Raw genomic sequence first — 27,700 nt, forward strand, 5'->3', positions numbered from 1 at the left:
ATGGATATCCAGGTGTGGGATGTGTCAGTCCAGAAGCTTTGAAATGTAACGTTTGATTTCAACAATTTGCATATTTCCAGAACTGAGGGATACGACAGAAACACTCTGATATATCCCACACCCCTCACTGTAACACTGATATATCCCACCCCCCTCACTGTAACACTGAAATATCCCACACCCCTCACTGTAACACTCTGATATATCCCACACCCCTCACTGGAACACTCTGATATATCCCACACCCGTCACTGTAACACTCTGATATATCCCACACCCCTCACTGTAACACTGATATATCCCACACCCCTCACTGTAACACTGATATACCCCACACCCCTCACTGTAACACTGAAATATCCCACACCCCTCACTGTAACACTGAAATATCCCACACCCCTCACTGTAACACTCTGATATATCCCACACCCCTCACTGGAACACTCTGATATATCCCACACCCGTCACTGTAACACTCTGATATATCCCACACCCCTCACTGTAACACTGATATATCCCACCCCCCTCACTGTAACACTCTGATATACCCCACACCCCTCACTGTAACACTCTGATATACCCCACACCCCTCACTGTAACACTCTGATATATCCCACACCCCTCACTGTAACACTGAAATATCCCACACCCCTCACTGTAACACTCTGATATATCCCACACCCCTCACTGGAACACTCTGATATATCTCACACCCGTCACTGTAACACTGATATATCCCACACCCGTCACTGTAACACTCTGATATACCCCACACCCCTCACTGTAACACTCTGATATATCCCACACCCCTCACTGTAACACTCTGATATATCCCACACACCTCACTGAAACACTCTGATACATCCCACACCCCTCACTGTAACACTGATATATCCCACACCCCTCACTGTAACACTGATATATCCCACACCCCTCACTGTAACACTCTGATATATCCCACACCCCTCACTGTAACACTCTGATATATCCCACCCCCCTCACTGTAACACTCTGATATATCCCACACCCCTCACTGTAACACTCTGATATATCCCACACCCCTCACTGTAACACTCTGATATATCCCACACCCCTCACTGTAACACTGATATATCCCACACCCCTCACTGTAACACTCTGATATATCCCACACCCCTCACTGTAACACTCTGATATATCCCACACCCCTCACTGTAACACTCTGATATACCCCACACCCCTCACTGTAACACTCTGATATATCCCACACCCCTCACTGTAACACTCTGATATACCCCACACCCCTCACTGTAACACTCTGATGTATTCCACACCCCTCACTGTAACACTTTGATATACCCCACACCCCTCACTGTAACACTCTGATATATCCCACACTCCTCACTGTAACACTCTGATATATCCCACACCCCTCACTGTAACACTCTGATAGATCCCACACCCCTCACTGTAACACTCTGATATACCCCACACCCCTCACTGTAACACTCTGATATATCCCACACCCCTCACTGTAACACTTTGATATATCCCACACCCCTCACTGTAAAACTGATATATCCCACACCCCTTACTGTAACACTCTGATAGACCCCACACCCCTCACTGTAACACTCTGATGTAACCCACACCACTCACTGTAACACTCTGATATATCCCAAAGCCCTCACTGTAACACTCTGATATATCCCACACCTCTCACTGTAACACTCTGATATATTCCACACCCCTCACTGTAACACTTTGATATATCCCACTCCCATCACTGTAACACTCTGATATATCCCACACCCCTCACTGTAACACTCTGATATACCCCACACCCCTCACTGTAACACTCTGATATATCCCACACCCCTCACTGTAACACTCTGATATATCCCACACCCCTCACTGTAAAACTCTGGTATATCCCAGACCCCTCACTGTAACACTCTGATATACCCCACACCCCTCACTGTAACACTCTGATATATCCCACACCCGTCACAGTAACACTCTGATATATCCCACACCCCTCACTGTAACACTCTGATATAACCCACACCCCTCACTGTAACACTCTGATATATCCCACATCCCTCACTGTAACAATCTGATATACCCCACACCCCTCACTGTAACACTCTGATATATCCCACACCCCTCACTGTAACACTCTGATATACCACACACCCCTCACTGTAACACTCTGATATATCCCACACCCCTCACCGTAACACACTGATATACCCCACACCCCTCACTGTCACACTCTGATATGAAAGGCATAGATAGGGTGAACGGTGGGAAGCTTTTCCCCGGGTCGGTGGTGACGTTCACGAGGGGTCATAGGTTCAAGGTGAAGGGGGGGAGGTTTAACACAGATATCAGAAGGACATATTTCACACAGAGGGTCGTGGGGGCCTGGAATGTGTTGCCGGGCAAGGTGGTGGAGGCGGACACACTGGGAACGTTTAAGACTTATCTAGACAGCTATATGAACGGAGTGGGAATGGAGGGATACAAAAGAGTGGTCTAGTTTGGACCAGGGAGCGGCGCGGGCTAATTGTTCCTGGTTTCTCGTTTCAAGGCTTCATTCTACAATCATCTTGCTGGTGCCAGTACAGAGTGAGACTGCGGATAGTTGGGAACCTGTCTCGGGGGCAGGGAATTCATATGGTGTTCGTGGAAGTGGAAATGACTAGGGTTGGGAAGCATTTTCCGATCGGGGCCATTGTGATCTCCTGGACTCGTTTCGATCGCCTCAGGGGGTCGGAGAGGAATTTCCCAGATTTTTTTTTCCCCATATTGGCCCTGGGGTTTTTCACTCTGGGTTTTCGCCTCTCCCTGGAGATCACATGGTCTGGAATGGGGGGGTGGGGGTAAGTTAATAGGTTGTAATGAACAAAGCATCGTAGCTGTGAGGGACAGCTCGGTGGATAGGATATTGGTATGTAGATAGGCTGGAAAATTGGGCGGGGATCCTGGATTCAGGATTCAATCCTGGACCGGGGAGCGGCGCGGGCTTGGAGGGCCGAAGGGCCTGTTCCTGTGCTGTATTGTTCTTTGTTCTTTGTTCTTTGTACCCCACACCCCTCACTGTAACACTCTGATATATCCCACATCCCTCACTGTAACACTCTGATATATCCCACACCCCTCACTGTAACACTCTGATATATCCCACACCCCTCACTGTAACACTCTGATATACCCCACACCCCTCACTGTAACACTCTGATATATCCCACACCCCTCACTGTAACACTCTGATATATCCCACACCGCTCACTGTAACACTCTGATATATCCCACACCCCTCACTGTAACACTCTGATATATCCCACACCGCTCACTGTAACACTCTGATATATCCCACACCCCTCACTGTAACACTCTGATATATCCCACACCGCTCACTGTAACACTCTGATATATCCCACACCCCTCACTGTAACACACTGATATATCCCACACCCCTCACTGTAACACTCTGATATATCCCACACCGCTCACTGTAACACTCTGATATATCACACATCCCTCACTGTAACACTCTGATATATCCCACACCCCTCACTGTAACACTCTGATATACCCCACACCTCTCACTGTAACACTCTGATATATCCCACACCCCTCACTGTAACACTCTGATATATCCCACACCGCTCACTGTAACACTCTGATATATCCCACACCCCTCACTGTAACACTCTGATATATCCCACACCGCTCACTGGAACACTCTGATATATCCCACACCCCTCACTGTAACACACTGATATATCCCACACCCCTCACTGTAACACTCTGATATATCCCACACACCTCACTGTAACATTCTGATATACCCAACACCCCTCACTGTAACACTCTGATATACCCCACACCCCTCACTGTAACACTCTGATATATCCCACAGCCCTCACTGTAACACTCTGATATATCCCACACCCCTCACTGTAACACACTGATATATCCCACACCCCTCACTGTAACACTCTGATATATCCCACACCCCTCACTGTAACACTCTGATATATCCCACACCCCTCACTGTAACACTCTGATATATCCCACACCCCTCACTGTAACACTCTGATATATCCCACACCCCTCACTGTGACACTCTGATATATCCCACACCCCTCACTGTAACACGCTGATATATCCCACTCCCCTCACTGTAACACTCTGATATATCCCACACCCCTCACTGTAACACTCTGATATACCCCACACCCCTCACTGTAACACTCTGATATACCCCACACCCCTCACTGTAACAGTCCGATATATCCCACACCCCTCACTGTAACACTCTGATATATCCCACACCCCTCACTGTAACACTCTGATATACCCCACACCCCTCACTGTAACACTCTGATATACCCCACACCCCTCACTGTAACACTCTGATATATCCCTCACCCCTCACTGTAACACTCTGATATACCCCACACCCCTCACTGTAACACTCTGATATATCCCACACCCCTCACTGTAACACTCTGATATACCCCACACCCCTCACTGTAACACTCTGATATACCCCACACCCCTCACTGTAACACTCTGATATATCCCACTCCCCTCACTGTAACACTCTGATATATCCCACACCCCTCACTGTAACACTCTGATATATCCCACTCCCCTCACTGTAACACTCTGATATATCCCACACCCCTCACTGTAACACTCTGATATATCCCACACCCCTCACTGTCACACTCTGATATATCCCACACCCCTCACAGGAACACTCTGATAGACCCCACACCCCTCACTGTAACACTCTGATGTAACCCACACCACTCACTGTAACACTCTGATGTAACCCACACCCCTCACTGTAACACTCTGATATACCACACACCCCTCACTGTAACACTCTGATATATCCCACACCCCTCACTGTAACACACTGATATACCCCACACCCCTCACTGTAACACTCTGATATACCCCACACCCCTCACTGTAACACTCTGATATATCCCACACCGCTCACTGTAACACTCTGATATATCCCACATCCCTCACTGTAACACTCTGATATATCCCACACCCCTCACTGTAACACTCTGATATACCCCACACCCCTCACTGTAACACTCTGATATATCCCACACCCCTCACTGTAACACTCTGATATATCCCACACCGCTCACTGTAACACTCTGATATATCCCACACCCCTCACTGTAACACTCTGATATATCCCACACACCTCACTGTAACATTCTGATATACCCAACACCCCTCACTGTAACACTCTGATATACCCCACACCCTCACTGTAACACTCTGATATACCCCACACCCCTCACTGTAACACTCTGATATATCCCACAGCCCTCACTGTAACACTCTGATATATCCCACACCCCTCACTGTAACACTCTGATATACCGCACACCCCTCACTGTAACACACTGATATATCCCACACCCCTCACTGTAACACTCTGATATATCCCACACCCCTCACTGTAACACTCTGATATATCCCACACCCCTCACTGTAACACTCTGATATATCCCACACCGCTCACTGTAACACTCTGATATATCCCACACCCCTCACTGTAACACTCTGATATATCCCACACCCCTCACTGGAACACTCTGATATATCCCACACCCCTCACTGTAACACTCTGATATATCCCACACCCCTCACTGTGACACTCTGATATATCCCACACCCCTCACTGTAACACTGTGATATATCCCACACCCCTCACTGTAACACTCTGATATATCCCACACCCCTCACTGTAACACTCTGATATATCCCACACCCCTCACTGTAACACTCTGATATATCCCACACCCCTCACTGTAACACTCTGATGTATCCCACACCCCTCACTGTAACACTCTGATGTAACCCACACCACTCCCTGTAACACTCTGATGTTACCCACACCACTCACTGTAACACTCTGATATATCCCACAGCCCTCACTGTAACACTCTGATATATCCCACACCCCTCACTGTAACACTCTGATATATCCCACACCCCTCACTGTAACACTCTGATATATCCCACACCCCTCACTGTAACACTCTGATATATCCCACACCCCTCACTGTAACACTCTGATATATCCCACACCCCTCACTGTAACACTCTGATATACCCCACACCCCTCACTGTAACACTCTGATATATCCCACACGACTCACTGTAACACTCTGATATATCCCACACCCCTCACTGTGACACTCTGATATACCCCACACCCCTCACTGTAACACTCTGATATATCCCACACCCCTCACTGTAACACTCTGATATATCCCACACCCCTCACTGTAACACTCTGATATATCCCACACCCCTCACTGTAACACTCTGATATATCCCACACCCCTCACTGTAACACTCTGATATATCCCACACCCCTCACTGTAACACTCTGATATATCCCACACCCCTCACTGTAACACTCTGATATATCCCACACCCCTCACTGAAACACTCTGATATATCCCACACCCCTCACTGTAACACTCTGATATATCCCACACCCCTCACTGTAACACTCTGATATATCCCACACCCCTCACTGTAACACTCTGATATATCCCACACCCCTCACTGTAACACTCTGATATATCCCACACCCTTCACTGTAACACACTGATATATCCCACACCCCTCACTGTAACACTCTGATACATCCCACACCCCTCACTGTAACACTCTGATAAATCCCACACCCCTCACTGTAATACTCTGATATATCCCACACCCCTCACTGTAACACTCTGATATATCGCTCACCCCCTCACTGTAACACTCTGATATATCCCACATCCCTCACTGTAACACTCTGATATATCCCACACCCCTCACTGTAATACTCTGATATATCCCACACCCCTCACTGTAACACTCTGATATATCGCTCACCCCCTCACTGTAACACTCTGATATATCCCACATCCCTCACTGTAACACTCTGATATATCCCACACCCCTCACTGTAACACTCTGATATATCCCACACCCTTCACTGTAACACACTGATATATCCCACACCCCTCACTGTAACACTCTGATATATCCCACACCCCTCACTGTAATAATCTGATATATCCCACACCCCTCACTGTAACACTCTGATATATCGCTCACCCCCTCACTGTAACACTCTGATATATCCCACATCCCTCACTGTAACACTCTGATATATCCCACACCCCTCACTGTAACACTCTGATATATCGCTCACCCCCTCACTGTAACACTCTGATATATCCCACACCCCTCACTGTAACACTCTGATACACCCCACACCCCTCACTGTAACATTCTGATATACCCCACACCCCTCACTGTAACACTCTGATACACCCCACACCCCTCACTGTAACACTCTGATATATCCCACACCCCTCACTGTAACACACTGATATACCCCACACCCCTCACTGTAACACACTGATATATCCCACACCCCTCACTGTAACACACTGATATACCCCACACCCCTCACTGTAACACACTGATATACCCCACACCCCTCACTGTAACACACTGATATATCCCACACCCCTCACTGTAACACTCTGATATATCCCACACCCCTCACTGTAACACTCTGATATATCCCACACCCCTCACTGTAACACTCTGATATACCCCACACCCCTCACTGTAACACTCTGATATATCCCACACCCCTCACTGTAACACTCTGATATATCCCACACCCCTCACTGTAACACTCTGATATATCCCACACCCCTCACTGTAACACTCTGATATATCCCACACCCCTCACTGTGACACTCTGATATACCCCACACCCCTCACTGTAACACTCTGATATATCCCACACCCCTCACTGTAACACTCTGATATATCCCACACCCCTCACTGTAACACTCTGATATATCCCACACCCCTCACTGTAACACTCTGATATACCCCACACCCCTCACTGTAACACTCTGATATATCCCACACCCCTCACTGTAACACTCTGATATATCCCACACCCCTCACTGTAACATTCTGATACATCCCACATCCCTCACTGTAACACTCTGATATATCCCACACCCCTCACTGTAACACTCTGATATATCCCACACCCCTCACTGTAACATTCTGATACATCCCACATCCCTCACTGTAACACTCTGATATATCCCACACCCCTCACTGTAACACTCTGATATATCCCACACCCCTCACTGTAACATTCTGATACATCCCACATCCCTCACTGTAACACTCTGATATACCCCACACCCCTCACTGTAACACTCTGATATACCCCACACCCCTCACTGTAACACACTGATATATCCCACACCACTCACTGTAACACTCTGATATATCCCACACCCCTCACTGTAACACTCTGATATATCCCACACCCCTCACTGTAACACTCTGATATACCCCACACCCCTCACTGTAACACTCTGATATACCCCACACCCCTCACTGTAACACTCCGATATATCCCACACCCCTCACTGTAACACTCTGATATATCCCACACCCCTCACTGTAACACTCTGATATACCCCACACCCCTCACTGTAACACTCTGATATACCCCACGCCCCTCACTGTAACACTCTGATATATCCCTCACCCCTCACTGTAACACTCTGATATACCCCACACCCCTCACTGTAACACTCTGATATATCCCACACCCCTCACTGTAACACTCTGATATACCCCACACCCCTCACTGTAACACTCTGATATACCCCACACCCCTCACTGTAACACTCTGATATATCCCACTCCCCTCACTGTAACACTCTGATATATCCCACACCCCTCACTGTAACACTCTGATATACCCCACACCCCTCACTGTAACACTCTGATATATCCCACTCCCCTCACTGTAACACTCTGATATACCCCACACCCCTCACTGTAACACTCTGGTACACCCCACACCCCTCACTGTAACACTCTGATATATCCCACACCCCTCACTGTAACACTCTGATATACCCCACACCCCTCACTGTAACACTCTGATATATCCCACACCCCTCACTGTAACACTCTGATATATCCCACACCCCTCACTGTAACACTCTGATATACCCCACACCCCTCACTGTAACACTCTGATATATCCCACACCCCTCACTGTAACACTCTGATATATCCCACACCCCTCACTGTAACACTCTGATATACCCCACACCCCTCACTGTAACACACTGATATATCCCACACCCCTCACTGTAACACTCTGATATACCCCACACCCCTCACTGTAGCACTCTGATATATCCCACACCCCTCACTGTAACACTCTGATATATCCCACTCCCCTCACTGTAACACTCTGATATACCCCACACCCCTCACTGTAACACTCTGATATATCCCACACCCCTCACTGTAACACTCTGATATACCCCACACCCCTCACTGTAACACACTGATATACCCCACACCCCTCACTGTAACACTCTGATATACCCCACACCCCTCACTGTAACACTCTGATATATCCCACACCCCTCACTGTAACACTCTGATATATCCCACACCCCTCACTGTAACACTCTGATATACCCCACACCCCTCACTGTAACACTCTGATATACCCCACACCCCTCACTGTAACACTCTGATATATCCCACACCCCTCACTGTAACACTCTGATATATCCCACACCCCTCACTGTAACACTCTGATATACCCCACACCCCTCACTGTAACACTCTGATATACCCCACACCCCTCACTGTAACACTCTGATATATCCCTCACCCCTCACTGTAACACTCTGATATACCCCACACCCCTCACTGTAACACTCTGATATATCCTGGCTCTGATCTTCAGGTCGTCGTTGGCCTCTGGTATAGTACCAGAAGATTGGAGGTTAGCGAATGTTGTCCCATTGTTTAAGAAGGGGAACAGAGACTTCCCCGGGAATTATAGACCGGTGAGTCTCACTTCTGTTGTCGGCAAGATGTTGGAAAAAATTATAAGGGATAGGATTTATAGTTATTTGGAGAGTAATGAATTGATAGGTGATAGTCAGCATGGTTTTGTGGCAGGTAGGTCGTGCCTTACTAACCTTATTGAGTTTTTTGAGAAAGTGACCAAGGAGGTGGATGGGGGCAAGGCAGTGGACGTGGTATATATGGATTTTAGTAAGGCGTTTGATAAGGTTCACCATGGTAGGCTTCTGCAGAAAATGCAGATGTATGGGATTGGGGGTGATCTAGGAAATTGGATCAGGAATTGGCTAGCGGATAGGAAACAGAGGGTGGTGGTTGATAGTAAATATTCATCATGGAGTGCGGTTACAAGTGGTGTACCTCAGGGATCTGTTTTGGGGCCACTGCTGTTTGTAATATTTATTAATGATCTGGATGAGGGTATAGTTGGGTGGATTAGCAAATTTGCTGATGACACCAAAGTCGGTGGTGTGGTAGACAGTGAGGAAGGGTGTCGTAGTTTGCAGGAAGACTTAGACAGGTTGCAAAGTTGGGCCGAGAGGTGGCGGATGGAGTTTAATGCGGAGAAGTGTGAGGTAATTCACTTTGGTAGGAATAACAGATGTGTTGAGTATAGGGCTAACGGGAGGACTTTGAATAGTGTGGAGGAGCAGAGGGATCTAGGTGTATGTGTGCATAGATCCCTGAAAGTTGGGAATCAAGTAGATAAGGTTGTTAAGAAGGCATATGGTGTCTTGGCGTTTATTGGTAGGGGGATTGAATTTAGGAGTCGTAGCGTTATGTTGCAACTGTACACAACTCTGGTGCGGCCGCACTTGGAGTACTGTGTGCAGTTCTGGTCCCCACATTACAGGAAGGATGTGGAGGCTTTGGAGAGGGTGCAGAGGAGGTTTACCAGGATGTTGCCTGGTATGGAGGGGAGATCCTATGAGGAGAGGCTGAGGGATTTGGGATTGTTTTCGCTGGAAAGGCGGCGGCTAAGAGGGGATCTTATTGAAACATATAAGATGATTAGAGGTTTAGATAGGGTGGATAGTGATAGCCTTTTTCCTCTGATGGAGAAATCCAGCACGAGGGGGCATGGCTTTAAATTGAGGGGGGGTAGTTATAGAACCGATGTCAGGGGTAGGTTCTTTACCCAGAGGGTGGTGAGGGATTGGAATGCCCTGCCAGCATCAGTTGTAAATGCGCCTAGTTTGGGGGCGTTTAAGAGATCCGTAGATAGGTTCATGGACGAAAAGAAATTGGTTTAGGTTGGAGGGTCACAGTTTTTTTTTTTTTTTAACTGGTCGGTGCTACATCGTGGGCCGAAGGGCCTGTTCTGCGCTGTAATGTTCTATGTTCTATGTTCTATCCCACACCCCTCACTGTCACACTCTGATATACCCCACACCCCTCACTGTAACACTCTGATATACCCCACACCCCTCACTGTAACACTCTGATATATCCCACACCCCTCACTGTAACACTCTGATATACCCCACACCCCTCACTGTAACACTCTGATATATCCCACACCCCTCACTGTAACACTCTGACATATCCCACTCCCCTCACTGTAACACTCTGATATACCCCACACCCCTCACTGTAACACTCTGGTACACCCCACACCCCTCACTGTAGCACTCTGATATATCCCACACCCCTCACTGTAACACTCTGATATACCCCACACCCCTCACTGTAGCACTCTGATATACTCCACACCCCTCACTGTAACACTCTGATATATCCCACACCCCTCACTGTAACACTCTGATATACCCCACACCCCTCACTGTAGCACTCTGATATACCCCACACCCCTCACTGTAACACTCTGATATACCCCACACCCCTCACTGTAACACTCTGATATACCCCACACCCCTGACTGTAGCACTCTGATATACCCCACACCCCTCACTGTAACACTCTGATATATCCCACACCCCTCACTGTAACACTCTGATATATCCCACACTCCTCACTGTAACACTCTGATATACCCCACACCCCTCACTGTAACACTCTGATATATCCCACACCCCTCACTGTAACACTCTGATATATCCCACACCCCTCACTGTAACACTCTGATATATCCCACACCACTCACTGTAACACTCTGATATATCCCACACCCTTCACTGTAACACTCTGATATACCCCACACCCCTCACTGTAACACTCTGATATATCCCACACCCCTCACTGTAACACTCTGATATACCCCACACCCCTCACTGTAACACTCTGATATATCCCACACCCCTCACTGTAACACTCTGATATATCCCACACCCCTCACTGTAGCACTCTGATATACCCCACACCCCTCACTGTAACACTCTGATATATCCCACACCCCTCACTGTAACACTCTGATATATCCCACACCCCTCACTGTAACACTCTGATATACCCCACACCCCTCACTGTAACACTCTGATATACCCCACACCCCTCACTGTAACACTCTGATATATCCCACACCCCTCACTGTAGCACTCTGATATACCCCACACCCCTCACTGTAACACTCTGATATATCCCACACCCCTCACTGTAACACTCTGATATATCCCACACCCCTCACTGTAACACTCTGATATATCCCACACCCCTCACTGTAACACTCTGATATACCCCACATCCCTCACTGTAACACTCTGATATATCCCACACCCCTCACTGTAACACTCTGATATACCCCACACCCCTCACTGTAACACTCTGATATACCCCACACCCCTCACTGTAACACTCTGATATATCCCACACCCCTCACTGTAACACTCTGATATACCCCACACCCCTCACTGTAACACTCTGATATATCCCACACCCCTCACTGTAACACTCTGATATACCCCACACCCCTCACTGTAACACTCTGATATACCCCACACCCCTCACTGTAACACTCTGATATATCCCACACCCCTCACTGTAACACTCTGATATACCCCACACCCCTCACTGTAACACTCTGATATATCCCACACCCCTCACTGTAACACTCTGATATATCCCACACCCCTCACTGTAACACTCTGATATACCCCACACCCCTCACTGTAACACTCTGATATACCCCACACCCCTCACTGTAACACTCTGATATACCCCACACCCCTCACTGTAACACTCTGATATACCCCACACCCCTCACTGTAACACTCTGATATATCCCACACCCCTCACTGTAACACTCTGATATATCCCACACCCCTCACTGTAACACTCTGATATATCCCACACCCCTCACTGTAACACTCTGATATATCCCACCCCCCTCACTGTAACACTCTGATATATCACACACCCCTCACTGTAACACTCTGATATACCCCACACCCCTCACTGTAACACTCTGATATATCCCACACCCCTCACTGTAACACTCTGATATACCCCACACCCCTCACTGTAACACTCTGATATATCCCACACCCCTCACTGTAACACTCTGATATATCCCACACCCCTCACTGTAGCACTCTGATATACCCCACACCCCTCACTGTAACACTCTGATATATCCCACACCCCTCACTGTAACACTCTGATATATCCCACACCCCTCACTGTAACACTCTGATATACCCCACACCCCTCACTGTAACACTCTGATATACCCCACACCCCTCACTGTAACACTCTGATATACCCCACACCCCTCACTGTAACACTCTGATATACCCCACACCCCTCACTGTAACACTCTGATATATCCCACACCCCTCACTGTAACACTCTGATATATCCCACACCCCTCACTGTAACACTCTGATATATCCCACACCCCTCACTGTAACACTCTGATATATCCCACCCCCCTCACTGTAACACTCTGATATATCCCACACCCCTCACTGTAACACTCTGATATATCCCACACCCCTCACTGTAACACTCTGATATATCCCACCCCCCTCACTGTAACACTCTGATACACCCCACACCCCTCACTGTAACACTCTGATATATCCCACACCCCTCACTGTAACACTCTGATATATCCCACACCCCTCACTGTAACACTCTGATATACCCCACACCCCTCACTGTAACACTCTGATATAAGTGACTTGCGGGAAACTCTCTTGAGACATCAATTTGAAATTTAGTTTACTCATACATTCAAACCCGGGAGCAGGTGCTCACCGGTTCATGCGGACTGCTATTAATTCCATTTCTCAGACCCACAGATGATGAAAGAGCAGTTATTGGAGCTGGATGGGAAGTTCCAGAATTTGTCTGAGATTGCAAGATCACTGTGTAGATTTCTTCGAAACTGCTCAGGTAATTTCGTGCCGGGCAACGCACTGGCGCCCACTGCCCTGTCTTGTACCCTCTGTCCTTTCAGGGACCTCGAACCCGAACCCCACGACCCACCACATCCAACTCAGAATGCCGCAAGTTCCACACGGGAACAGGACCGCTCTGAGCCGACCTGAGATTCTGGCAGCTTGCCACCGATGAGGGGCTGAATGGCCTCCTCCTGTTACTGTGTAACAGTCTCGAGAGAGAGGGGCTGAATGGCCTCCTCCTGTTCCTGTGTAACAGTCTGGAGAGAGAGAGGGGCTGAATGGCCTCCTCCCGTTCCTATGTAACAGGCTGGAGAGAGAGAGGGGCTGAATGGCCTCCCCCTGTTCCTGTGTAACAGTCTGGAGAGAGAGAGGGGCTGAATGGCCTCCTCCTGTTACTGTGTAACAGTCTGGAGAGAAAGAGGGGCTGAATGGGCCTCCTCCTGTTCCTGTGTAACAGGCTCGCGAAAGGGGCTGAATGGCCTCCTCCTGTTCCTGTGTAACAGGCTCGAGAGAGAGGGGCTGAATGGGCCTCCTCCTGTTCCTGTGTAACAGGCTGGAGAGAGAGGGGCTGAATGGCCTCCTCCTGTTTCTGTGTAACAGGCTCGAGAGAGAGGGGCTGAATGGGCCTCCTCCTGTTCCTGTGTAACAGGCTGGAGAGAGAGAGAGGGGCTGAATGGCCTCCTCCTGTTCCTGTGTAACAGTCTGGAGAGAGAGAGGGGCTGAATGGCCTCCTCCTGTTCCTATGTAACAGGCTCGAGAGACAGAGAGGGGCTGAATGGCCTCCTCCTGTTCCTGTGTAACAGGCTGGAGAGAGAGAGGGGCTGAATGGCCTCCTCCTGTTCCTGTGTAACAGGCTGGAGAGAGAGGGGCTGAATGGGCCTCCTCCTGTTCCTGTGTAACAGGCTGGAGAGAGAGAGGGGCTGAATGGCCTCCTCCTGTTCCTGGTGTAACAGGCTCAAGAAAGGGGCTGAATGGCCTCCTCCTGTTCCTGTGTAACAGGCTCGAGAGAGAGAGGGGCTGAATGGCCTCCTCCTGTTCCTATGTAACAGGCTCGAGAGACAGAGAGGGGCTGAATGGCCTCCTCCTGTTCCTGTGTAACAGGCTGGAGAGAGAGAGGGGCTGAATGGCCTCCTCCTGTTCCTGTGTAACAGGCTTGAGAGAGAGAGGGGCTGAATGGGCCTCCTCCTGTTCCTCTGTAACAGGCTGGAGAGAGAGAGGCTGAATGGGGCCTCCTCCTGTTCCTGTGTAACAGGCTGGAGAGAGAGGGGCTGAATGGTCACCTCCTGTTCCTGTGTAACAGGCTGGAGAGAGAGGGGCTGAATGGCCTCCTCCTGTTCCTATGTAACAGGCTGGAGAAAGAGGCTGAATGGCCTCCTCCTGTTCCTGTGTAACAGGCTCGAGAGAGAGAGGGGCTGAATGGCCTCCTCCTGTTCCTGTGTAACAGGCTCAAGAAAGGGGCTGAATGGCCCCCTCCTGTTCCTGTGTAACAGTCTGGAGAGAGAGAGGGGCTGAATGGCGTCCTCCTGTTCCTGTGTAACAGTCTGGAGAGAGAGAGAGGCTGAATGGCCTCCTCCTGTTCCTGTGTAACAGGCTCGAGAGAGAGAGAGAGGGGCTGAATGGCCTCCTCCTGTTCCTGACGATCCAATGTATTTTTCTGACTGAAATCATTATTCTTTCTCAGAGTTTCACTGTCCGAGCGGCTGGAAAATGTATAACCAAAGCTGCTACAGATTCTCGACAGAACTTAAAAACTGGGTCTCGGCAAATCAAGAATGTGAATCCCTCAACTCACAACTCATCATCATTAATTCAAAACAGAAACAGGTGAGAATGACAGCAACATCTGTCAGAGTGTGTTAGAGAGACAATATCCCCCTACACTGTCCCCCATCAAACACTCCCAGGACAGGTACAGCACGGGGTTAGATACAGAGTAAAGCTCCCTCTACACTGTCCCCCATCAAACACTCCCAGGACAGGTACAGCACGGGGTTAGATACAGAGTAAAGCTCCCTCTACACTGTCCCCATCAAACACTCCCAGGACAGGTACAGCACGGGGTTAGATACAGAGTAAAGCTCCCTCTACACTGTCCCCATCAAACACTCCCAGGACAGGTACAGCATGGGGTTAGATACAGAGTAAAGCTCCCTCTACACTGTCCCCATCAAACACTCCCAGGACAGGTACAGCACGGGGTTAGATACAGAGTAAAGATCCCTCTACACTGTCCCCATCGAACACTCCCAGGACAGGTACAGCACGGGGTTAGATACAGAGTAAAGCTCCCGCTACACTGTCCCCCAACAAACACTCCCAGGACAGGTACAGCACGGGGTTAGATACAGAGTAAAGCTCCCTCTACACTGTCCCCCCATCAAACACTCCCAGGACAGGTACAGCACGGGGTTAGATACAGAGTAAAGCTCCCTCTACACTGACCCCCATCAAACACTCCCAGGACAGGTACAGCACGGGGTTAGATACAGAGTAAAGCTCCCTCTACACTGTCCCCATCAAACACTCCCAGGACAGGTACAGCACGGGGTTAGATACAGAGTAAAGATCCCTCTACACTGTCCCCATCAAACACTCCCAGGACAGGTACAGCATGGGGTTAGATACAGAGTAAAGCTCCCTCTACACTGTCCCCATCAAACACTCCCAGGACAGGTACAGCACGGGGTAAGATACAGAGTAAAGCTCCCTCTACACTGTCCCCATCAAACACTCCCAGGACAGGTACAGCCTGGGGTGAGATACAGAGTAAAGCTCCCTCTGCACTGTCCCCATCGAACACTCCCAGGACAGGTACAGCACGGGGTTAGATACAGAGTAAAGCTCCCTCTACACTGTCCCCCATCAAACACTCCCAGGACAGGTACAGCACGGGGTTAGATACAGAGTAAAGCTCCCTCTACACTGTCCCCCCATCAAACACTCCCAGGACAGGTACAGCACGGGGTTAGATACAGAGTAAAGCTCCCTCTACACTGACCCCCATCAAACACTCCCAGGACAGGTACAGCACGGGGTTAGATACAGAGTAAAGCTCCCTCTACACTGTCCCCATCAAACACTCCCAGGACAGGTACAGCACGGGGTTAGATACAGAGTAAAGCTCCCTCTACACTGACCCCCATCAAACACTCCCAGGACAGGTACAGCACAGGGTTAGATACAGAGTAAAGCTCCCTCGACACTGACCCCCATCAAACACTCCCAGCACAGGTACAGCACAGGGTTAGATACAGAGTAAAGCTCCCTCTACACTGTCCCCCATCAAACACTCCCAGGACAGGTACAGCACAGGGTTAGATACAGAGTAAAGCTCCCTCTACACTGTCCCCCATCAAACACTCCCAGGACAGGTACAGCACGGGGTTAGATACAGAGTAAAGCTCCCTCTACACTGTCCCCATCAAACACTCCCAGGACAGGTACAGCACGTGGTTAGATACAGAGCAAAGCTCCCTCGACACTGTCCCCCATCAAACACTCCCAGGACAGGTACAGCACGGTGTTAGATACAGAGTAAAGCTCCCTCTACACTGTCCCCCATCAAACACTCCCAGGACAGGTACAGCACGGGGTTAGATACAGAGTAAAGCTCCCTCTACACTGTCCCCCATCAAACACTCCCAGGACAGGTACAGCACGGGGTTAGATACAGAGTAAAGCTCCCTCTACACTGTCCCCCATCAAACACTCCCAGGACAGGAACAGCACGGGGTGAGATACAGAGTAAAGCTCCCTCTGCACTGTCCCCATCAAACACTCCCAGGACAGGTACAGCACGGGGTGAGATACAGAGTAAATATGGAGATCGGCAGCTTTGTGTGTGAACTGTGGCAGTGAATCCTCAATCCCTCTCATTATTTTTGCTACAGGATTTAATCATCAATTCTTCTGAGTTCAAGGAAAGTGACTATTGGATTGGACTCAGAGACACAAAGAGAGATGGAAACTTTACCTGGGTGGATGGGACCCCTTTGAGGTGAGTCCCAACATCGCATCGGGCGAGAATGGGGCAATATGTGTAGTTTGGGGTTTGATACAGGGCTATGGGGAGAGAGTGGGGCAGTGGGATTAGTTTGGGGATTGATACAGGCTTATGGGGAGAGAGTGGGGCAGTGGGATTAGTTTGGGAATTGATACAGGGCTATGGGGAGAGAGCGGGGCAGTGGGATTAGTTTGGGGATTGATACAGGGCTATGGGGAGAGAGCGGGGCAGTGGGATTAGTTTGGGAATTGATACAGGGCTATGGGGAGAGAGCGGGGCAGTGGGATTAGTTTGGGGATTGATACAGGGCTATGGGGAGAGAGCGGGGCAGTGGGATTAGTTTGGGAATTGATACAGGGCTATGGGAGAGAGCGGGGCAGTGGGATTAGTTTGGGGATTGATACAGGTCTATGGGGAGAGCGCGGGGCAGTGGGATTAGTTTATGATTGATACAGGTCTATGGGGAGAGAGCGGGACAGTGGGATTAGTTTGGGATTGATACAGGTCTATGGGGAGAGAGCGGGACAGTGGGATTAGTTTGGGGATTGATACAGGGCTATGGGGAGAGAGCGGGGCAGTGGGATTAGTTTGGGGATTGATACAGGGCTATGGGGAGAGAGTGGGGCAGTGGGATTAGTGTGGGGATTGATACAGGGCTATGGGGAGAGAGTGGGGCAGTGGGATTAGTTTGGGGATTGATACAGGGCAATGGGGAGAGAGTGGGACAGTGGGATTAGTTTGGGATTGATACAGGTCTATGGGGAGAGAGCGGGACAGTGGGATTAGTTTGGGGATTGATACAGGGCTATGGGGAGAGAGCGGGGCAGTGGGATTAGTTTGGGGATTGATACAGGGCTATGGGGAGAGAGTGGGGCAGTGGGATTAGTGTGGGGATTGATACAGGGCTATGGGGAGAGAGTGGGGCAGTGGGATTAGTTTGGGGATTGATACAGGGCTATGGGGAGAGAGTGGGGCAGTGGGATTAGTTTGGGGATTGATACAGGGCTATGGGGAGAGAGTGGGACAGTGGGAATAGTTTGGGATTGGTACAGGGCTATGGGGAGAGAGTGGGGCAATGGGATCAGTTTGGGTTTGCGACAGGGCTATGGGGAGAGAGTGGGACAGTGGGATCAGTTTGGGGTTTGCGACAGGGCTATGGGGAGAGAGCGGGACAGTGGGATCAGTTTGGGATTGATACAGGGCTATGGGGGGAGAGTGGGGCAGTGGGATTAGTTTGGGATTGATACAGGGCTATGGGGGGGAGAGAGGGGCAGTGGGATTAGTTTGGGGATTGATACAGGTCTATGGGAGAGAGTGGGACAGTGGGATCAGTTTGGAGTTTGATACAGGGCTATGGGGAGAGAGTGGTGCAGTTTGATTAGTTTGGGGATTGATACAGGGCTATGGTGAGAAAGCGGGACAGTGGGATTAGTTTGGGGATTGATACAGGTCTATGGTGAGAGAGTGAGGCAGTGGGATTAGTTTGGGGTTGATACAGGGCTATGGGAAGAGAGCGGGAAAGTGGGTGGAGTTTGGGGATTGATACAGGGCTATGGGGAGAGAGTGGGGCAGTGGGATTAGTTTGGGGATTGATACAGGGCTATGGGGAGAGAGCGGGGCAGTGGGATTAGTTTGGGGATTGATACAGGTCTATGGGGAGAGAGCAGGACAGTGGGATTAGTTTGGGGATTGATACAGGTCTATGGGGAGAGAGCGGGACAGTGGGATTAGTTTGGGATTGATACAGGGCTATGGGGAGAGAGTGGGATACTGGTATTAGTTGGAGGATTGATACAGGTCTATGGGGAGAGAGCGGGACAGTGGGATTAGTTTGGGATTGATACAGGTCTATGGGGAGAGAGCGGGACAGTGGGATTAGTTTGGGGATTGATACAGGGCTATGGGGAGAGAGTGGGACAGTGGGATTAGTTTGGGATTGATACAGGGCTATGGGGAGAGAGTGGGACAGTGGGATTAGTTTGGGGATTGATACAGGGCTATGGGGAAGGAGCGGGACAGTGGGATTAGTTTGGGTATTGATACAGGGCTATGGGGAGAGAGCAGGACAGTGGGATTAGTTTGGGGATTGATACAGGGCTATGGGGAGAGAGTGGGACAGTGGGATTCGTTTGGGATTGATACAGGGCTATGGGGAGAGACTGGGACAGTGGGATTAGTTTGGGATTGATACAGGGCTATGGGGAGAGAGCAGGACAGTGGGATTAGTTTGGGGATTGATACAGGGCTATGGGGAGAGAGTGGGACAGTGGGATTAGTTTGGGATTGATACAGGGCTATGGGGAGAGACTGGGACAGTGGGATTAGTTTGGGGATTGATACAGGGCTATGGGGAGAGAGCGGGACAGTGGAATTTGTTTGGGGATTGATACAGGGCTATGGGGAGAGAGTGGGACAGTGGGATTAGTTTGGGATTGATACAGGGCTATGGGGAGAGACTGGGACAGTGGGATTAGTTTGGGGATTGATACAGGTCTATGGGGAGAGAGCGGGACAGTGGAATTTGTTTGGGGATTGATACAGGGCTATGGGGAGAGAGTGTGATAAATTGGAGGATTGATACAGGTCCATGGGCAAGAATGGGATAGTGGGGTTAATTTGGGATCGATGCAGTGCTATGGGGAAGGAGCGGGACAGTGGGATTTGTTTGGGGATTGATACAGGTTTATGCATAGAGAGCAGGACAGTGGGATTAGTTTGGGGATTGAAACAGGGCTATGGGGAGAGAGTGGGGCAGTGGGATCAGTTTGGAGTTTGATACAGGGCTATGGGGAGAGAGCGGGGCAGTGGGATTAGTTTGGGGATTGATACAGGGCTATGGGGAGAGAGTGGGGCCGTGGGATTAGTTTGGGGTTTGATACAAGACTATGGGGAGAGTGCGGGGCAGTGGGATTAGTTTGGGGATTGATACAGGGCTATGGGGAGAGAGTGGGGCAGTGGGATTAGTTTGGGGTTTGATACAGGGCTATGGGGAGAGAGTGGGACAGTGGGATTAGTTTGGGATTGATACAGGGCTATGGGGAGAGAGTGGGACAGTGGGATTAGTTTGGGATTGATACAAGGCTATGGGGAGAGAGTGGGACAGTGGGATTAGTTTGGGATTGATACAGGGCTCTGGGGAGAGAGTGAGGCAGTGGGATTAGTTTGGGGATTGATACAGAGCTATGGGGAGAGAGTGGGGCAGTGGAATTAGTTTGGGGTTGATACAGGGTTATGGGAAGAGAGCGGGAAAGTGGGAGGAGTTTGGGGGTTGATACAGGGCTATGGGAAGAGAGCGGGAAAGTGGGAGGAGTTTGGGGGTTGATACAGGGCTATGGGAAGAGAGCGGGAAAGTGGGAGGAGTTTGGGGGTTGATACAGGGCTATGGGAAGAGAGCGGGAAAGTGGGAGGAGTTTGGGGGGTGATACAGGGCTCTGGGAAGATAGCGGAAAAGTGGGAGGAGTTTGGGGGTTGATACAGGGCTATGGGGAGAGAGTGGGATACTGGTATTAGTTGGAGGATTGATACAGGTCTATGGGGAGAGAGCGGGACAGTGGGATTAGTTTGGGATTGATACAGGGCTATGGGAAGAGAGCGGGAAAGTGGGAGGAGTTTGGGGATTGATACAGGGCTATGGGGACAAAGCGGGGCAGTGGGATTAGTTTGGGGATTGATACAGGGCTATTAGGAGAGAGTCGGACAGAGGGATGAGTTTGGGGATTGATACAGGGCTATGGGGAGTGAGTGGGACAGTGGGATTAGTTTGGGATTGATACAGGGCTATGGGGAGAGAGCTGGACAGTGGGATTAGTTTAGCTGTTGGATTTTTTTCTATGCTGGGATTAGTTGGATTTCTCTGAAGGTTTTTAACATCCCATTTTCCAGGTATCCTGCATGGGCTCGAGGTGAACCGAATCATTGGGGCATTGAAAACTGTGCCGCGTTGCGGAGTGTAGGTTGGAATGATGCCCGTTGTACCAACACTCACCATTTTATCTGTGAGAAACGGACTCCATCCTGCATCGGGGCAGCTGACTTTGAGAAATATTGTCCCTGAAGAGAGACTGGGTCACAGAACGAGAGACTCAGAATTGAGTAAATATCCCCACACCCTCCACACTTACCCTCAACCCCGCCCCCTCCCCCACCCCCCCCCCCCCCCCCCGTCACCAACCCCAACCGGCCAATGTCCAAAAATTCCTCAGCGTGTCCCGCCTCTATATCCCTCTGTTCCCCAGTGTGTCCTCTCTCTATATCCCTCTGTTCCCCAGTGTGTCCTCTCTCTATATCCCTCTGTTCCCCAGTGTGTCCTCTCTCTGTATCCCTCTGTTCCCCAGTGTGTCCTCTCTCTATTTCCCTCTGTTCCCCAGTGTGTCCTCTCTCTATATCCCTCTGTTCCCCAGTGTGTCCTCTCTCTATATCCCTCTGTTCCCCAGTGTGTCCTCTCTCTATATCCCTCTGTTCCCCAGTGTGTCCTCTCTCTATATCCCTCTGTTCCCCAGTGTGTCCTCTCTCTATATCCCTCTGTTCCCCAGTGTGTCCTCTCTCTATATCCCTCTGTTCCCCAGTGTGTCCTCTCTCTGTATCCCTCTGTTCCCCAGTGTGTCCTCTCTCTATATCCCTCTGTTCCCCAGTGTGTCCTCTCTCTATATCCCTCTGTTCCCCAGTGTGTCCTCTCTCTATATCCCACTGTTCCTCAGTGTGTCCTCGCTCTATATCCCTCTGTTCCCCAGTGTGTCCTCTCTCTATATCCCTCTGTTCCCCAGTGTGTCCTCTCTGTGTATCCCGCTGTTCCCCAGTGTGTCCTCTCTCTATATCCCTCTGTTCCCCAGTGTGTCCTCTCTGTGTATCCCGCTGTTCCCCAGTGTGTCCTCTCTCTATATCCCTCTGTTCCCCAGTGTGTCCTCTCTGTATCCCTCTGTTCCCCAGTGTGTCCTCTCTCTATATCCCTCTGTTCCCCAGTGTGTCCTCTCTCTCTATCCCTCTGTTCCCAGTGTGTCCTCTCTCTGTATCCCTCTGTTCCCCAGTGTGTCCTCTCTCTATATCCCTCTGTTCCCCAGTGTGTCCTCTCTCTCTATCCCTCTGTTCCCCAGTGTGTCCTCTCTCTATATCCCTCTGTTCCCCAGTGTGTCCTCTCTCTATATCCCACTGTTCCCCAGTGTGTCCTCTCTCTATATCCCTCTGTTCCCCAGTGTGTCCTCTCTCTATATCCCTCTGTTCCCCAGTGTGTCCTCTCTCTATATCCCTCTGTTCCCCAGTGTGTCCTCTCTCTATATCCCTCTGTTCCCCAGTGTGTCCTCTCTCGATATCCCTCTGTTCCCCAGTGTGTCCTCTCCTGTGCGTCATTATTTCCTTTCTCAGCTGAAGGACTGATATATAATTTGTGAATGTTCCAGTCTCTCTCCCCTCCGCACTCCCCACCCCCCCCTCACGATGCTGTGTTGTAATCTGCGTGTAACAGAGTCACAGAGTCATAGAGGTTTACAGCATGGAAACTGGCCCTTCGGCCAACTTGTCCATACCGCCCTTTTTTATTCAAACCCCTAAGCTCGTCCCAATTGCCCGTGTTTGGCCCATATCCCTCTGTACCCATCTTACCCATGTAACTGTCTAAATGCTTTTTAAAAGACAAAATTGTACCCGCCTCTACTACTGCCTCTGGCAGCTTGTTCCAGACACCCACCTCTCTCTGTGTGAAATAATTGCCCCTCTGGACACTTTTGTATCTATCCCCTCTCACCTTAAACCTATGCCCTCTAGTTTTAGACTCCCCTACCTTTGGGAAAAGATATTGACTGTCCAGCTGATCTTTGCCCCTCATTATTTTATAGACCTCTATAAGATCACCCCTCAGCCTCCTACGCTCAGGGAAAAAAGTCCCAGTCTCTCCAGCCTCTCCTTATAACTCAAACCATCAAATCCCGGTAGCATCCTAGTAAATCTTTTCTGCACTCTTTCTAGTTTAATAATATCCTTTCTATCATAGGGTGACCAGAACTGTACACAATATTCCAAGTGTGGCCTTACCAATGTCTTGTACAACTTCAACAAGACGTCCCAACTCCTGTATTCAATGTTCTGACCGATGAAACCAAGCATGCCGAATGCCTTCTTCACCACTCTGTCCACCTGTGACTCCACTTTCAAGGAGCTATGAACATGTACCCCTCGATCTCTTTGTTCTGTAACTCTCCCCAATGCCCTCCCATTAACTGAGTAAGTCCTGCCCTGGTTCAATCTACCAAAATGCATCACCTCGCATTTATCTAAATTAAACTCCATCTGCCATTCGTCAGCCCACTGGCCCAATTGATCAAGGTCCCATTGCAATCGGAGATAACTTTCTTCACTGTCCACTATGCCACCAATCTTGGTGTCATCTGCAAACTTACTAACCATGCCTCCTATATTCTCATCCAAATCATTAATATAAATGACAAATAACAGTGGGCCCAGCACTGATCCCAGAGGCACACCGCTGGTCATAGGCCTCCAGTTTGAAAAACTACCCTCTACAACCAGCCTCCGGCTTCTGTCAAGAAGCCAATTTTGTATCCATTTAGATACCTCACCCTGGATCCCATGAGATTTAACCTCATGCAACAACCTATCATGCAGTACCTTGTCAAAAGTCTTGCTAAAGTTGTGTAGACAACATCAACTGCACTGCACTCATCTACCTTCTTGGTTACCCCTTCAAAAAACTCTATCAAATTTGTGAGACATGATTTTCCACTCACAAAGCCATGCTGACTGTCCCTAATCAGTCCTTGCGTCTCTAAATGCCTGAAGATCCTGTCTCTCAAAATACCTTCCAACAACTTACCCACCACAGATGTGAGGCTCACTGGCCTGTAGTTCCCAGGCTTTTCCCTGCCGCCCTTTTTAAACAAAGGCACAACATTTGCCACCCTTCAATCTTCAGGCACCTCACCCGTGACTATCGATGATTCAAATATCTCTGCTAGGGGACCCACAATTTCCTCCCTAGCCTCCCACAATGTCCTGGGATACACTTCATCTGATCCCGGGGATTTATCTACCTTGATGCGCTTTAAGACTTCCAGTACCTCCTTCTCTGTAATATGTACTCTCCTCAAGACATCACTATTTATTTCCCCAAGTTCCCGAACATCCATGCTTTTCTCAGCAGTAAATTCTGATGAGAAATATTCATTTAGGATCTCACCCATCTCTTGTGGATCGGCACATAAATGACCTTGTTGATCCTTGAGAGGCCCTACTCTCTCCCTTGTTACTCTTTTGCCCTTGATGTATTTATAGAAGCTCTTTGGATTCTCCTTTGCCTTGTCTGCCAAAACAATCTCGTGTCCCCATTTTGCCCTCCTAATTTCTTTCTTAACGCTACTCCTCCACCCCGTATACTCTTCAAGGGATTTTGTGAATTTATTTCCAAGTGTTCTGGCTTTTGTCCATTCGAGTTGTCTCCTTCTGTCTGTCAGTCATGAGTTCGTACCCCTTGCTGACTCTTAAACCCCCTCGCCAGCGCCCAGTTCACCATTTGTAACGGGATGTCCCAACCTGGGATCTTGCCGTTGTGTGTGTGGGACTCAGTACCACGTCGAGCCTCACCTCCTGGAACTTTCCAGAACCTTCTCGACTCTTCTAAGAGGTTCCAAGCCACTGGGAGTTCGTGATTTCTCAATCTCAATCGTTTAACCACGAGAAAGATGATCCTAATTGTTAATATTTTTGCAATATCGCTGTGGTGTACCGTGTGGGATGATGCTGTGCTTCTGATATCGTTTCTGTTGCTGAAGAATGTTTCTTTTTTCTGAAGGGAGTCGGTGTGTTTGCAAAACATGCAGCTCAGATGCTGGGAAAGCAGGATAATTACTCATTTTAACCATGTAATGCGTACTTAGGATAGAGCAAATGGACTTCTGTTTATAACTGGATATTTCCCCTGGAGTATTTTTGTTTTTGACTGAAGGAAGGGAAGGTGAGTTTAGGTGTACAGGGTCATATGATCATGTGGTTGATGAGAGGAGCTAGTTTTGTATCAGAGAATTACTTTTCTCTTTTCAGTTGCTGGCTGGAGCTGTTTTACAACATAAGTTTGCTCTGTCTCTCTCTCTCTCCGTACAGTCTGTCTGACAACTTGACAGACTTTCTTCAGTAATTTATCGCAAGTATGCCTGGGTTTGCTAACTGTATTTAAAGTGGGTTTTAAGTCAATATGAAGCGTGTTGCTCAATTGGAACTGAAATAGTGATGAGTTGGAAATTTGAGTTGATTCTTTTCGTGTTTAAAGATTGCTCAACGGTTAAGAGCTAAGCTGCTTCATTTTGCTGCTCCACAAATGTGAGCTAATGCATTTTGGAAGGTCTAATACAGATAGGAACTATACAGTAAATGGCAGAACCCTGAAGAGTATTGATAGGCAGAGGGATCTGGGTGTACAGGTATACAGGTCACTGAAAGTGGCAACGCAGGTGGAGAAGGTAGTCAAGAAGGCATACGGCATGCTTGCCTTCATCGGCCGGGGAATTGAGTTTAAAAATTGACAAGTCATGTTGCAGCTTTATAGAACCTTAGTTAGGCCGCGCTTGGAATATAGTGTTCAATTCTGGTCGCCACACTACCAGAAGGACGGGGAGGTTTTGGAGAGGGTACAGAAAACATTTACCAGGATGTTGCCTGGTATGGAGGGCATTAGTTATGAGGAGAGGTTGGAGAAACTTGGTTTGTTCTCACTGGAACGACGGAGGTTGAGGGGCGACCTGATAGAAGTCTACAAGATTATGAGGGACAGAGTGGATAGTCAGAAGCTTTTTCCCCCCAGGGTGGAAGAGTCAATTACTGGGGGGGCACAGGTTTAAGGTGCGAGGGGGCAAGGTTTAAAGGAGATGTACGAGGCAGATTTTTTACACAGAGGATGGTGGGTGCCTGGAACTCGCTGCCGGGGGAGGTAGTGGAAGCGGATACGATCGTGAGTTTTAAGGGGCGTCTGGACAAATACATGAATAGGATGGGAATAGAGGGATCTGGTCCCGGGAAGGATAGGGGGTTTTAGTTCAGTCAGGGGCAGCATGGTCGGTGCAGGCTTGGAGGGGCCGAAGGGCCTGATCCTGTGCTGTAATTTTCTTTGTTTGTTCTTTGCTTCATCTTGCTAGCGTTCTGCTTCAACTGTGTTGAGAATAAAGCTTGTATTGATAAAACGATTCCTCATTTGTCAGTAGAATCATCCCAGGGCAGAGAATCCGATCCTTGAAATTTTGCCAAAATGGAAAATGTGTTGGGGTCTACCCCGGCTTCCGAAAGGGATTTTGGTCTGGGACCCAAAACGTGTGAAAGAGTGAGCGGAATGGATGGAAATTTTCATTCGGAAGATAAGGACGAGGACTTGGAGCCACGATAATTGCATGAGAGATCTGTAGATGCTGGAAAAGGGGGATCACAAAGGAATGGGAAA

General features: G+C 49.1%; 1 protein-coding gene across 1 annotated transcript; it reads left to right on the top strand.

The window, feature by feature from the left end:
• LOC144487100 (low affinity immunoglobulin epsilon Fc receptor-like) lies at positions 1–27,138 on the top strand. Its single transcript, XM_078205162.1, has 6 exons — positions 1–12; positions 14,163–14,256; positions 15,946–16,088; positions 18,155–18,261; positions 22,150–22,220; positions 26,066–27,138. The coding sequence occupies exons 1-6, from the start codon at positions 1–3 to the stop codon at positions 26,116–26,118; spliced, it is 480 nt and encodes a 159-aa protein (XP_078061288.1). The 3' UTR covers positions 26,119–27,138.
• Positions 27,139–27,700: the final 562 nt, after the last annotated feature.

This window comes from Mustelus asterias, unplaced genomic scaffold (genome assembly GCF_964213995.1).
Source record: "Mustelus asterias unplaced genomic scaffold, sMusAst1.hap1.1 HAP1_SCAFFOLD_589, whole genome shotgun sequence".
NCBI classification, from domain to species: domain Eukaryota; kingdom Metazoa; phylum Chordata; class Chondrichthyes; order Carcharhiniformes; family Triakidae; genus Mustelus; species Mustelus asterias.